We start from the raw sequence: 12,791 nt of genomic DNA on the forward strand, positions 1-12,791 counted from the left end.
AGGCTGGAGCAGATGGGGCTGTTCCCCCACGCCCCTCGGCTTGTCAGGAAGGCCACTGGGACCGCTGGGGGCGAACGGTGCTGTTCTGAAGAGCACAAGCCCCTCACAGAGGGGGAAGAGGCTGCGTTGTCCTGGGACACCGCCACGAAAGCGCTGCAGAGCCCTCTTGACACCTCGGCCTGTCGATCCGGCACGGAGAGGGTTACTGCCTCTCGGTCTTGACGTGGTCTCCAATCATCCTCCTGTGATAGGTGGCCAGGAAGATGTCGTTGTCTCGGGGGCAGTCGTAGTGGCAGGAGCACATCTTGATGAACATCATCTTCCGCTGGAAGAAGTCCCCCTCGGGGCAGCGGAACTCCACCTCCACGGTGCTGGTGACGTACGGGGTGCAGCAGCGGCCGTCCGTGCAGCTGCCGCAGAACTTGGGCCGGTAGGAACGGGTGCTGGTGCAGCCCGAAAACTCGAAGTGGAGGCTCTGGCGCGGCTTTGGGGTCCGCACACACTTCTTCCCCTTCTAGGGAGAGAGCAGGCGGGTTAACAAGGACACGACAGTCGGATGACAGGCCTGTGCTCTGTCACCATCACTGGGCAGTAGGACACAGAAGAAAGGGGAGGCACGGAGCAAACCCTGTGAGATGGGCTCGTGCCCGACACGTACCTAACTAGGCGGTCCCCGGCATTCAGGGTGTTGCCTCCCCTCTCCCCAAGCCCCGTACCTTGGTTTTCTCCACCGGGAAGTCGCAGGGCCGGACCATGCAGAGCCGGGTCTCCTTCTCCAGGCGGCACTGGGGGTTGTCGTTGGTGACTCGGGCAGAGATGCCCATGCCGCAGGTCTTGGAGCAAGCGCTCCACTCGGTGGTCTGCACCAAGCAGTTCTCCTGCAGGGTGTTCAGCTCCGGTTTGTGTGCCGGATCCTCCCTGAAAACTGAGCCGTGAGGAAGAGACACAAGGCAAGGTTCAGGGCTTGGGACAAAGCGTGGCAGCTCCGTGGCTGCTCCCAACTCGATCTAACTCTTCAGGGACAGTAGCAAAGGTCTGATCCATGCCGTGAGCTCCTCAGCCTCCCAGCAGAAGGAGGATGCAGGCAAGCACGGGGCCATTTCCTACCTCAGCCCAGCTCCAGCCAGTTCTGCTGCAATATCAGAGGGCGCACGAGCCTCCCCGCAGCATCACTACGGTCTCCCCTTGCTGGGTCTGGAGTCCAACACCTGGTACCCGCGCCACGGCGCACACAGGGAGCAGTCGGCACCAGTTCCAAACCAGACGTGACTTAGGGGCCCAGTGCAAAGGCAGTTCGGATCCACCCCTACCCCGCAGCAAACATCCCCGGGCCCTGTCTCGCCTGCCCACCACTCACCCGCCATGGCTGTTTCGAAGCGGTTTTCCTCGCTGCCCTCCTCGCAGACCCACTCTTCGCAGCACTTATTGCGAAACTTCACCCGCCGGGGGTTGGGGCACTCCGGGGACGGCAGCCGCAGGTCGTCGGAGCAGAGGGGGATGCAGCCGATGGCCCCGTCCATGCAGATGCACTGCAGCTTGCAGGTGGGCTGGAAGCTCTCCCCGTTGTGGTAGATCTTGCCCAGCAGGTCACAAGTCGCACCTTCGTGAGCTGTGGGAAGGGGGGAGGAAGAGGAGGAGGAGAGGCTTGAGCAGATGGCAGGGGGCTGGCACCAAGGGCTCTGCCTCAGGGGGTCACGGGGCTCCTGACGAAGGACAAGCGCTGCTGGATGCAGCAGGAGTTGGCACGTTCAATATTTGGCTCCCTGGAGCCAAGGCTATTCCTGACATCGCTTTCTGGAAGCTGGCTCCAGCTCTGCCAGACCTCCCAAAGTTCTCTAGAAAAAAAATCTCTTCTCCATTTGGATGAGCTACTAAGTGGGACTTTGTCTTTTTGGCTTGTAAACAGCCCGCTCTCCAGCCAGAGGTCTTCCAGTCCGGCCCCGAGAGTGCCACCGCCAGTGGTGTGGTGCAAGATGCATTCCTCACACCGCACGTGAGCCAGCGGCTTTGCTCCTCGCTGCTCCTAGGAGACCAAAAGGCATCACCCTCCTAAGAGCAGTTGGTTCCCCACATCGCTAAAGGTACCTACAAAAGGAAAACAGCGCTTGGGGTTCATGACCTTTTTGGCTTCTCTGTGAGGCACAGATCTCTTCTTCTTTCCAGCCACAATTTTTTCTATTTCTCTCTGTTCTGGTCTCCAGATCTCTCATCTCCAGCCCTCCTACGAGCCTTTCACTCCTTCCCCATCAAACTTAAATGAGCAAAAAAGGAAACGCAACAGTATCTGACACGTGGTTCACGGGCGCGAGCAAGACTCACAAGTTCTTACGTCCGTATTAGCCAAATTTTTTCCAGTGGAAGTTTTCCAGCAGAAAACTCTGATTTGGTTAAGAGTTTTGCAGGCCCAGATCAATGCCAGGAATGTTTTCAACGAGAAACAACTGCGGCATTTCAGTTTGATATCAAAGATTTCCTTTACGCTCTCACAATAGCTCAACCAAAATACTTGCTGGATGGTATCCATAGGGGGAAGCACTTCGCTCGGGTGATTATTTTAGACACTACAACGATCAAGATGAAACATTTTGATATACCGGAAGTGGCAAGTTTTGACCCAGCCAAACGAGCATTCTCAATAACGCACGGAAAATTTTGAGATTTGTTTTGTTTTGTTTTGTTTTTTATTTCAGCCTGAAATGAAATGTTGAAACCTCAGAGTTGTTCACGGGACAGAAATCCTGCTTTTGGACAGCTCTCGTCAGCTGCTGCTTTCTGCAATCCTGACCCTTAAAGAACAAAAAAACCCATGCAAGCCTCTATTGGGAAGTTACCAAAATGAAGGATTCTTGGCCGTTTGCGGAGGCTTACCAGGAAACCTGATCTATTTTCCCCTTAGTCCTGCTCGCCCGTGGAACATTGTCTCACACAAAAAGTGTTTGGACCAAACAAGGAGCGAGAGCCTCTTTCCATCCCACCTAGTCCTTGAGGGGACACAAATCCTTCCGGGCTGCCAATGCCTTGGTTCTCACCAGGGCCTGGATCTCAACTTGCAACGCTTTTCAACGCCGTTGGTACAAAAATACTCCTGTGCTTCTCCTGAGAAGATTCGAACCCCTCACTTTTTCCACCAAAGTGCACTTTCCCTCCACACAGCCATTCACACTTATTTTTAAATCCCCTTTCACTGGTTTTTAGCCCAAGCCCTCTCCCTTCCCGATGAACTGATCGTGCCGTTCCCTCAAGCAGCTCTCCACCCCCCCAAGGAATGGCAGCCGGCTCGGGGGTTTTATTATGTTTTCAAAACTCAATCGTTTTGTCATGCCCTTCATTACCCTACAATGACCTCACTTTCCCGCTGACCTGATCCAATTAAAGCGCCCAAACGGATTGCGCCAGCGGAGTGAGGCGGCTCTTTATTCACCAGCTCCGCTTGGCACCGCTGCCACCTCCTGCCTCCAAACACCGAGTCCAGCCAAGGAGACTTTTGCCCTTTTCCGCAGGGAATATGGCAGAGCTCAAGTGAGCCGCTCCCGTCGCCGCAGCTCTGCCAGCTCCCTGCACCCACCCGGGCCACCCCACCACCCCCAGGCTCCCCTACTCCACAGTTACTACGGGATCGTCTCTACCTTTCTGATACTCCAAGGTCTCTGCAGGAGGCGAAGAATTCCTCTGCAATACATGAAGTCCTACATCCTGGGATAACTTTAAACAAATAGACAGCAGTTCTCACTCTGATGGCTCCTTCCTGTCTCTTCTGATACGGCCTTTGGGCTGGCTCCCAACCAAGAGCTTTTCCATGACACCTGAACGCCTCCGCTCCTTTCTCTCCCATCACATCGTCTTATCTGGGTACCTGTAAGTCCTCTCCTCTACTCACAAACACTGATCCTTCCCTTCACTTGATTCATCACTCCACCTTCAGCTTCCTTCCCTGCCTCCAAAATCCCCCATCCTCCAAGAGATCGGTGTGGACAACACAAAAATACCACCCAAGGACACCACGGCCCAAATCCTCACTCCAGCTTAGGGAGATATCCTGGTCTTTGTTCCTCTGGGAGTTTTGCCATGAAAATCTTAATTTTTGCATTTAAAGGTAGGAAGGAGAGTTGTGGTCTTCAGGTCTGATTTTCTACCCAGCAGGGATCTGGGACTCTCACTCCAAAATCGTCACAGTGATTACGAAGCGCTTTTATTAGAAAGATGCCCGGGTGCCACGTGAAGTCTTTGCGATGGAGACTCCTCCCCACTCCTGAGTAAACTCTTCCAGTGATTTAGCTACCTTTCCTCTACAAACATGCACCTCATTTCCAGGCTTAATTAGGCAGCCCGCACCGCTGGATGTTGTTACGCCCACGTTTACCTCATTAAGCTTCAATCATCAGCCCTTGGGTCTATCAATGCCTACAGAAAGCACCAGGGAGCTCACGTGGCTTCTAAAGATCACAGTGACCGGGGGAGGAAAATTAAACCAATCACTTGCAAATAAGTCTAAAAAAAAAAAAAAAAAAAAGGAGAAAACACCTTCTACAAGTTAACTTCATTATTTAGAGTTTTAAAAAAAAAAGGTATGTGATCCTGGCACTGCAAACCAGCACAGTTCTACCCCAAACCGTGCAGGGCGAGTTGTGAGGCTGCCGGAGCATTTCCAGAGATGCCCCGTGCAGTGGCTGAACGCTGCTCAAAGCTTCACATCAGCCCTCGTGCCTTCCTGACTATTAAAAAAAATTATTTCAAAAAAATGGTCAGCTCCTGGCAGAGACCGGGGCAGAGGAGTCTTGGTTTTAAACAAAGAATTGGAGATTGAGGAAAGACTTTTTTTTTTCCCCCTCTATACCAAAATAATTTTTGCATGCTTTAAATAAATAGCTACTAATAAACAAAAAAATCAAAAAGTATTTTCTCTTCTGGCTGAAAAGAGGCACCAGGAGAGAAAACAGGGCTGCGTTTGTACTCACCTGGCTCAGCAACTCTCATGTTCTACACACACACTGGTTTGCAAAGGAGTTGTTCAGCTCTTTCCACCCACGGGCTCAGCCAGCAGTACGGCGTGCCCCTTGCCTGTAAGCAGTCGAGTGCACCATGCCGATCTCCAGGGAGATTTTGGGTGAGATTCTTCAAGGAACAGCGCCTTCCAGCAAAAGTCCAGATTGCTGATATTTACCCGCAGGCGCTACAGGGCTAGAGGTTGTCTCCTGACAATGCCAGGGGAACAAGGGAGAGCCCCAAACCCCGGCTTGTGCCTTCAGAAACACCCCCCGTTGCGGGAGGAAGCGGGTTGCGCCCGTATGGGTACCCGCGGATCTGCTGGCTCGCAGGGCCGGCACAGATCTCGCAACGTGACGCCGGGCGAAGCTCCCAGCGCTGCGGGAAATGCTGAGGATGGCGTGGGTTTTCTGGGAGGTCTGCAGGCAGAGGGCTGAAGGGGCCCACAAGAAAACCGCACGGTAACAGAACATACAGGTCTCACCTAAGCAGATCCCGCTGCCTCTGTGGATTCTGGAGAAGTCGCAGTAGAGTCCCTTGTGATGATCGCAGGGTTTCTGCAGGGAACAGAGCTCGCCAAGCTGCCTGGCACACACCTTGCAGCAACCACAGGCATCCAACACCTGGCTGGTGCCAGCGGGGCACTGCAGAGGCTGGGAGGGACACTGGCATGGATACGTGCAGGCCTGCGGTTCTACCTGGAGGGCAAACAAGCCGTGGAGAGAATGAGTCTCCCGCAAGCCAGCCAAGCAGGGGGATGAAAAACACGGTTCTGCTTCAAGCACAGACACCCCGTCAAGAGGAGGGAAGCCCGACTTCACCCTCCACCGCAGAGCCCTGCTGCAGAGCACGTGCGTGCCGCTCCCACGGACTCGCAACGCTCGTCTTTTTCCCATCCCAAACTCCTCTGGAGCTCAAGGGGGGGGGAAAAAAAAAAAGAGATGCCTGTGGGAAGCAGGGCCAAACCAAACAGGACACGCAGTAGCTTGGAGTCCCACGCGCAGCTCAGCCCCCCGCTTCCCTGGGAGCAATAAAATCGTCATTACTGACAGCAGCGATCCCCAGCGCTGACGTAGCGCGGTTCAGGAGAGAACATCAAAGCGCTCGGCGGCAGCAGCATCGTCAGACCCAGGCCGAGGATGGAAAAAGCAAGACGCACAGTGAAAGGACTTGCTCGAAGTCAGCCAGCGCTGAAAACTCACCCAACAGCTCCCAAGTCCCGTTTTGTTCCCTGGATCTCATACTTGCCCAGAGATCTTCGCTCTCCTCTCCCCTTTCCGGGGACTGCAGCGTGACCAACCTGCCTTGGGACCTTGTGAATCGAGAGCTGCCCCTCTCAGTAGCATTTCAGAAGCGCTGGCGACCTCTTGAAACCCACCCTCGGCTTTTAGGCCACTTCAGACGCGAAGCAGAGATCCAGCTGGGTCTGAAGGAGGGTCACCTTCTCCAGAAAGCCCGGGATGGTTCAAACACCGATACCTCAGTCTGTGGTATCTGCTTGGAGCAGGTACACCAGCCTCAGCTCTGGATGGGCCCAGAGTTGGGCAAGATGTACAACCACGACTGCGAAAGGTGCAGAGCGTGGGGTCTCTGAAGGCCCTCTTAATACCCCGGACACGTCGGTGTGCCAGCTCTAGCCTGCTCTTCTCTTCAGCTTCTGCCTCCTCAGATTCTCGGGGTAGTTCAGAGGGATGCCAACGGGGCAAGCCCCAACTGGCCCCGCTGCCAGACTCAGCCATTGCCACCCAGGGCGAGGGGCTGAAGCAGCTGGAAAGAGCCTGAGGGCGGGCGGGAAGGAGGGACACCCGGAACAGAAGTCAAAAAACCGTCTCGCTACGGCTCTGTCTGCACTTGTTACAGCCCATCCAGCCCTCGCTTGTGAAACAGCTTCCTTGGATATGGTGTTTGTCACCAATAACAGTAGCAAAACTTTTCCAGCTGTTTTGCCTGTTGCTCAGAACAGCTGCTCTGACTTTAGCTCACACGGGGCCTGAAGACGCCAGCTGCTTTGTCGTCCTGCACGCTCACCCCCGGGCGGCGTAGGACAGGGCTCACTCTCAGCCTCAACTCACGAGTCCTCCCCGAAGTCTCACCCTGCTCCGCAGGAATCGGCGTCATTCTCCTTGAAAGCTCCTAGAGCAAAGTATTTTGGAAAGGAGCCGCCCCTGCCTGGAGCCCAGCTGTGCTCAGCGGCAGCCCGAGAGCCGCTGGCCGGGAGCTGGCGTGTCGCAGGGATCGCTTCCCGCCCGGCTGAAGTGCATTAAAAGACGCTAAAAATACAGAAATGCTTTCCTACTGTTTTCCATGTCTGCAACCGCCGTGGCTGCCAACAGGACGTGTTATTCGACCACGGAGGAGGGGGCGGGGGGTACATGAGATCACAAAAGAGGCAAGGCATTCCTAACACAGGACCTATATTAAGATGCAATCCGCGCAGTTAAAAAACATAATGACAACAAGCATTTTCCAACGCAGCGTCAGCCACAGGCCATATAAAGAAACGCTCTCAAAATAGCTCTCCTACTGAAAAACAAACCAAAACAACCTCTTTCAGGATAACAGAGAAGGCAACGGAACGAAACCCAACTGAGTTTTCTCTCTCGCCTCCATTAATCATTGCTGGCGCTGTTTATTGCCTTTAATAACTCACCCAAAGCAACCAGACCACCTGGGTTTACCTTCTCTTCACCACCAGCTTCACTTCCTCGCTATAGTACGGCTGCTTTTCAGCACAAGAACATCTGGATTCAGATCTTCGAGGTACCAGAGACCTGCTGGGTGACTCTGCACCCCTACCTCTGCCGCGCCTCGTTTCCCCCCGTGAGCAGCAGCGCGGCTTAAAAGGCCCAATTCACCCGTGTTTCCAGGGCTCTCTTCAGTACTTTGAGACTTTTCCGATCAGCCAGCTCAGCCATGCCTCTCTTCACCACCCAGTCCACCTGCCCCAGGGTGTGTTGGGGCTCCTGTTTGCTTGTTTTATTACTGAGCAAAGTCGGCTTTGTGCTATTTATAACTCCCGCGCCTCTCACGGGCCCGGGAGAGCAGAGAACGAGCTGAAATCCTTTGGGGCTCATGCACACTCCACAGGGAGCACTGAGCAACTGGCTGGCGAAGGGAACTTCTTGAGGTGGGAACAGCTGGTAGGAAGTCAACGTTGATCCAACTTCCTAGAGTTCTCCATCACTTGATTTGCTCTCACAGCAACGTCAAGTAGGCTAAATATTGGACGACACCGCGCTTGCATGGAGCACCCTCCACCCTGCATTATCTTCAAGGACCGTTTCTAGGAGTTGTTTCAATTGCAGTGTGGAAACCGCCCAAACTGCCCCAAAGAACTGCAAGAACTTGCATTGAGGGCTTCGCTACAGACCCATACGTGACACACAAAGACCCATTTCCACATAACAGGCCACCGACCTGGGCGCAGAGGGGTTCGACTTTGAGAACGTTGCATTTTCTTCCCCCTGCAGAAGGGTCTGTCCCCCAAACTACGCTTTTACCTCCATTGAGCAGGACCCTGACTCCAAGTTCGCTACAGCCTTGACCCTGTTTCTGTGGAGGTTAGCAGTGTGCCTCTGTGAACTTTGAGAGCGGCAGAACAGAACCAGTGTTAGAGATCAAGGCTATAGATTTAAGAAAGTGCTAAAGCCTGGAATATCAGCTCTCCCTCCTCCTGGCTTTGCTCCAGCTCTGGTATCGATCACAAACACCATGTGGGAATCTGCCACTCCCAGGACCCCTGAGCGATGGCCAAGCCACAACGGGAGCGCAAGCGGCCTGCCCAGAGGACTCCCTTGCCTGTGCTCCACGCACGTGCTCCTCCACTGACTCCCAGGTCCCGTCTGCTCAGCTGACAAGCCAGAACAAGCTTCCTCCCAACTGCCAGCACCAAACCCAGTTACCTGGGGGGGGAAAGAAAAAGCCAGGATGTTCTTCCTGCTTCACACTCACATAAAACCTCTTCTCCCCACACCCTCAGGAAGGCACGAGTCAGGGGGACACGAGCTCACGCCACTGCAGCGCTTCTGTGGCATCGCCAGGACTTCTCATCCCTGACGGTCAGTGGCCACGCGAGCCCAGGGAACCAGCTAAGAGGGCCAAACCAAAGAGGGGCTTTAAAATGCGTTTGGGCTCACGACTGCACTCCGAGGGCTGGGAGAGGAGCGTTCTGAAGCTGAGCTAGCCATTGGCAAAGTGCTTTGGGAGCCAGGGGTTAAGGCTGCAAGGTGGAAGCAACGCAACAAACACGCAACTGGTTCTCTTCCCCACACCAAGGCTGGCAGTAGATGAAGCCGGCAAATTTGGCGCAGCTATTCACATGCTCCACACGCTGCGTGATCGTGGGTAATACCTGCTCTCCCTCCGTCACAGGCTCTCAAGGCACCTGCCCAAGGTTGCTGCAGCGCATCGTGCCGCGGCCCATTAGGAGAGGCGAGAACCGCCGCCCCGGTTCACCGACGGAGAGCGGAGACGTGGAGACTTGCCCAGGCTGAGCCTGGCAGAGCTAAACGTAAATCCCTGCAGCCCTGGTTCTACTCCCGCCTCTGAACAACACAGGAGGCAGACTCAGGAGTAAGCGCTCTCGTTTCCTTGCTCGATCCCCTAAACATCACTCTCAGGGCTCCAAGGAAGCCAAAAGTCCCATTTCCAAGGCAGGCGGCAGGTTTGGGGAAAATGACGTCATCTCAGAGCAATCACACAGAGCGGTGGGACTCGCTGCTATCGTTTCCATGGCCAACACGACGCTGCCAAAGCCGGGTCAGCGCAAGAAACACGCGGATGACCCCAAACCGCAGAGGTTACCCTTAGGTCACGGCAGTGTTAGGTGCACAGGACACCGTCCCTGGCAGGAAAGGGCTGGCACACGCTGGGTGCTGCCAGGGACAATCGAACAGACCTTATCAACCAGCAGTTTATTGCCTCTATCAGCACAACAAGCCGTGCAACGCTCTGTGAACCTGCTCTCTTCACCAATCCAAAAGGCACTTCGTGCAGTTTAGGTACGTTAACGACTGCCGCAACGTTCCTGCTGTTACTGGCGCCGCAATAGCACACGAAAGTCCTAAGCAGGATCAGCGGCTCTGTCAAGCGCTTGTATTAACAGAAAAACAGGCACAAATCCTGCTCCGGAGGGGCTGCAGTCTAACCTCCCCCTCGGGATCACTGCTTTTGGGAACACAGGGGTGGATTCAGTGGCAGCTGGGGAAGGCTGGTGACGGTGCGGAGCCGGGATACGCGACTTTTATTCCTTGCAGTGACATAAACTCAGTGACCCTCTGTTCTCTTCTCCCCCCGCCCCCTCCCTTGTAAACCAGGGCCGGCTTCTAGCTCCCAAGAGTGGAGGGAAACAAAATCCATTCGCGTTTGCCAAGAGCTCTGAGGTCCGGAGATGACAGGCGTTACGCGCTGCAGCTCCGAGCGTGATTTAGTTACACGGTGCGTTTGCGTCGCTCCGCCGACAGCCAAACTTCCCTCAAAACCTGCGGAGGCAGGTGGCAGCTGGGAAGAGTTACTCAGCCTAAAGCATTCGCATGCATCAAAGCAAGAAGCTGCAATGCCCAGCCAGCAAAGGGAGCTGCCGCAGTACCGTACATACCCAGCCAGGTGCAAGGAGGAGGAGGAGGAGGAGCAGGGTCCGGGTCACTGCCCCCCAGTTGCCAGCCATCCCGAGTAAAAGGAAGGGAGGGGATTCAGGCTGCCGACTGACTCACTCCGTCTCCTTCGGAGTTTCTCTTTGGGGAAAGTCGCACACCAGCTCCTCTTTAAATAGCCTCCTGGAGGGGGCGTGCCCCTCGCTTGAGTGACAATCTGGAAAGCAAGCCGAAATGGGTGCAACAAAAAATGTTCAAATTCCAGGGAACACGAGCAGATTCCTGCGGCCCTGGCGGTTACGGGGCTGCCGGCGCAGCCCGCAGCTTGGTCGCTTTCCACGTGGGTAAATCAAATCCCAGCAAAAGCAGGATTATTATTTTTTAATTTTTCCTCTTTTCACCTCAAAAGTATGAAACCTGGGACAGTTTCCTTGACACAACCCCGCTTTCCCTACCTACAGCCATTCCTTTTTGGCTGCGAGAGCCCAGGGCTTGAATAAGCAGAGCTTTGTGGTGCTCAGTGTTTTTCCTTTGAACAGGAGGGAGAGACGGAAAGTTCAGCTCCGTTAGGCGCAATTAGGGACCACGCCGGACCGTGCCTCACCAGCGCTTGCTGCTGCCAGCTCCCAGAAATGAAAGTTTCACGACTGTAAAGACTGTTGTGTGAACTCCTGCCACGAGGAGCTGCTTGTTTTGGGAGGCCATGAAAAGCTACAGGGTGAAGGTTATTGCCAAAGGACGGCGATGCCCTGCAGTGCTTTATTTGCGCCTCGGGGTTGATGCAGGGTGTCACAGAGTTTTAGCTCAGGGCATGAGCTTTTTCTGTTTGCTGCTGAAACACAGCACCAGGCTTCCGCACCACCTGCACCAAAAACCCCTTTGGAATAGGAAAGAGTTGGTTTGTGTATTGAAGAGTTGTTTTGTTTATTCCCAAACAGCCTGCGGAATGCTGCCATGGAAAGCTGAGGAGAAGGAGTGCAGCAGAGGGCACTCTTAGTCCTCGCTGGCCTGGGGTGTGACAGAGCAGGTTGGGTACCAGACAGGAGTCCCCTGTGGTGCCCGTGAAGTGGCCTTAAAAAGATGGAGCCGTGCCTTTGAGTCCAGGAACTTTTCCAGGGTAGAAGTGGGGCAAGATCCACGCGCTTGCATTGAGCCAACATCAAGCAAGGGGCAGGAGCACACGCAGCGTGAGCTGTGCCGTACAGTCCCGGCCACATCCCAGAAGAGTGTGCTGGGAAGTAGGGCAGGAGATGAAGAAAAATACAAGGAGTGTGTAGCGGGTCACTTAAATTCAGCCTCCTTCCTTCCTGCCTCCGAGGGTAGGGCATCTCAGCTGGGAACCAAGCGTTTCACTCAGGTCCTTTCAGGTCCCTGCACACCACCAGATGAGCCTCCACGCTCCCTACGCCACTGGTTGGCCACGGGTGGAAACAGGCAACTCCTGCTCTTAATTCATTAGCACTGGGAAAGCCCCTTGGGATTGGGGGCTGGAGAGCACTAGCGCAGTGCAAACCACCTCAGATGCACCTCCTTCTTCTCCTCTTCCATGAGAGGAAGGATTTCACAACCATTTCTGTAACAGCTACCTCTCCTAATGTCACAACAAAGGATTATGTCTCCACACAGAAGATTTAATGTACTGGAGGTGGCATAAACATCCAGCGCCCTAGAGCAGCTCGGAGCTGAAGGCAGTCTAGCTGGAGACACATTCCTTCCCCTTTTGGAAGGCTTGGCACCTTAAACTACGTTGTCACCTAAAATTAGCTGCTCATTTCACAGGGCATTCTCCCACTGCTTGTAAATAAGGCAGGGATAAAGTGCTACACACCTCGGCTCTCATTTTCTCACACAGCGAGAATATAAACCACAGCGAATTCCGGGCCACGTGGGGCATCTGAAGGCGTTACCCTGGGGCCTTTTCTAAACGGACGGTGCCTAACGTATGGCTCGATTCGTCCAACGCTCCTGCTCCGAGAAGCAGCAGTTGCACCTTGAGCCGTGATCGTCCAAATTCTGCTTTCAACCTAAACCTGCTGCATGACCTCGAATGAAGTGCTCGCCGAAAATCATACCACTCGCTCACCCGTCAGGAGTTTCGTGGGCGATACTCAGCACTAAACCAGCGTTGTGATGGCGGACCAAGTTTTCAACCTACAACAAAAAGTAGAGAACAATTTGGTTATAAAACATCGTGACCAAGCGCCGCATCATCACCCA

The 12,791-nt window shown here is 54.4% G+C and overlaps 1 protein-coding gene across 1 annotated transcript; it reads right to left on the reverse strand.

Moving 5' to 3' along the window:
- Positions 1 to 202: 202 nt before the first annotated feature.
- On the reverse strand, positions 203 to 10,648 carry LOC104349196 (CCN family member 2). The gene is made up of 5 exons (XM_009954663.2): positions 10,580 to 10,648; positions 5,468 to 5,681; positions 1,358 to 1,609; positions 717 to 925; positions 203 to 514 (listed from the first exon to the last, which is right to left on the reverse strand). Exons 1-5 carry the CDS (start codon positions 10,646 to 10,648, stop codon positions 203 to 205), a joined length of 1,056 nt encoding a protein of 351 aa, XP_009952965.2.
- Between the last annotated feature and the right edge of the window lie 2,143 nt (positions 10,649 to 12,791).

The sequence above is a fragment of the Leptosomus discolor genome, chromosome Z (assembly GCF_034619465.1).
Source record: "Leptosomus discolor isolate bLepDis1 chromosome Z, bLepDis1.hap2, whole genome shotgun sequence".
NCBI classification, from domain to species: domain Eukaryota; kingdom Metazoa; phylum Chordata; class Aves; order Leptosomiformes; family Leptosomidae; genus Leptosomus; species Leptosomus discolor.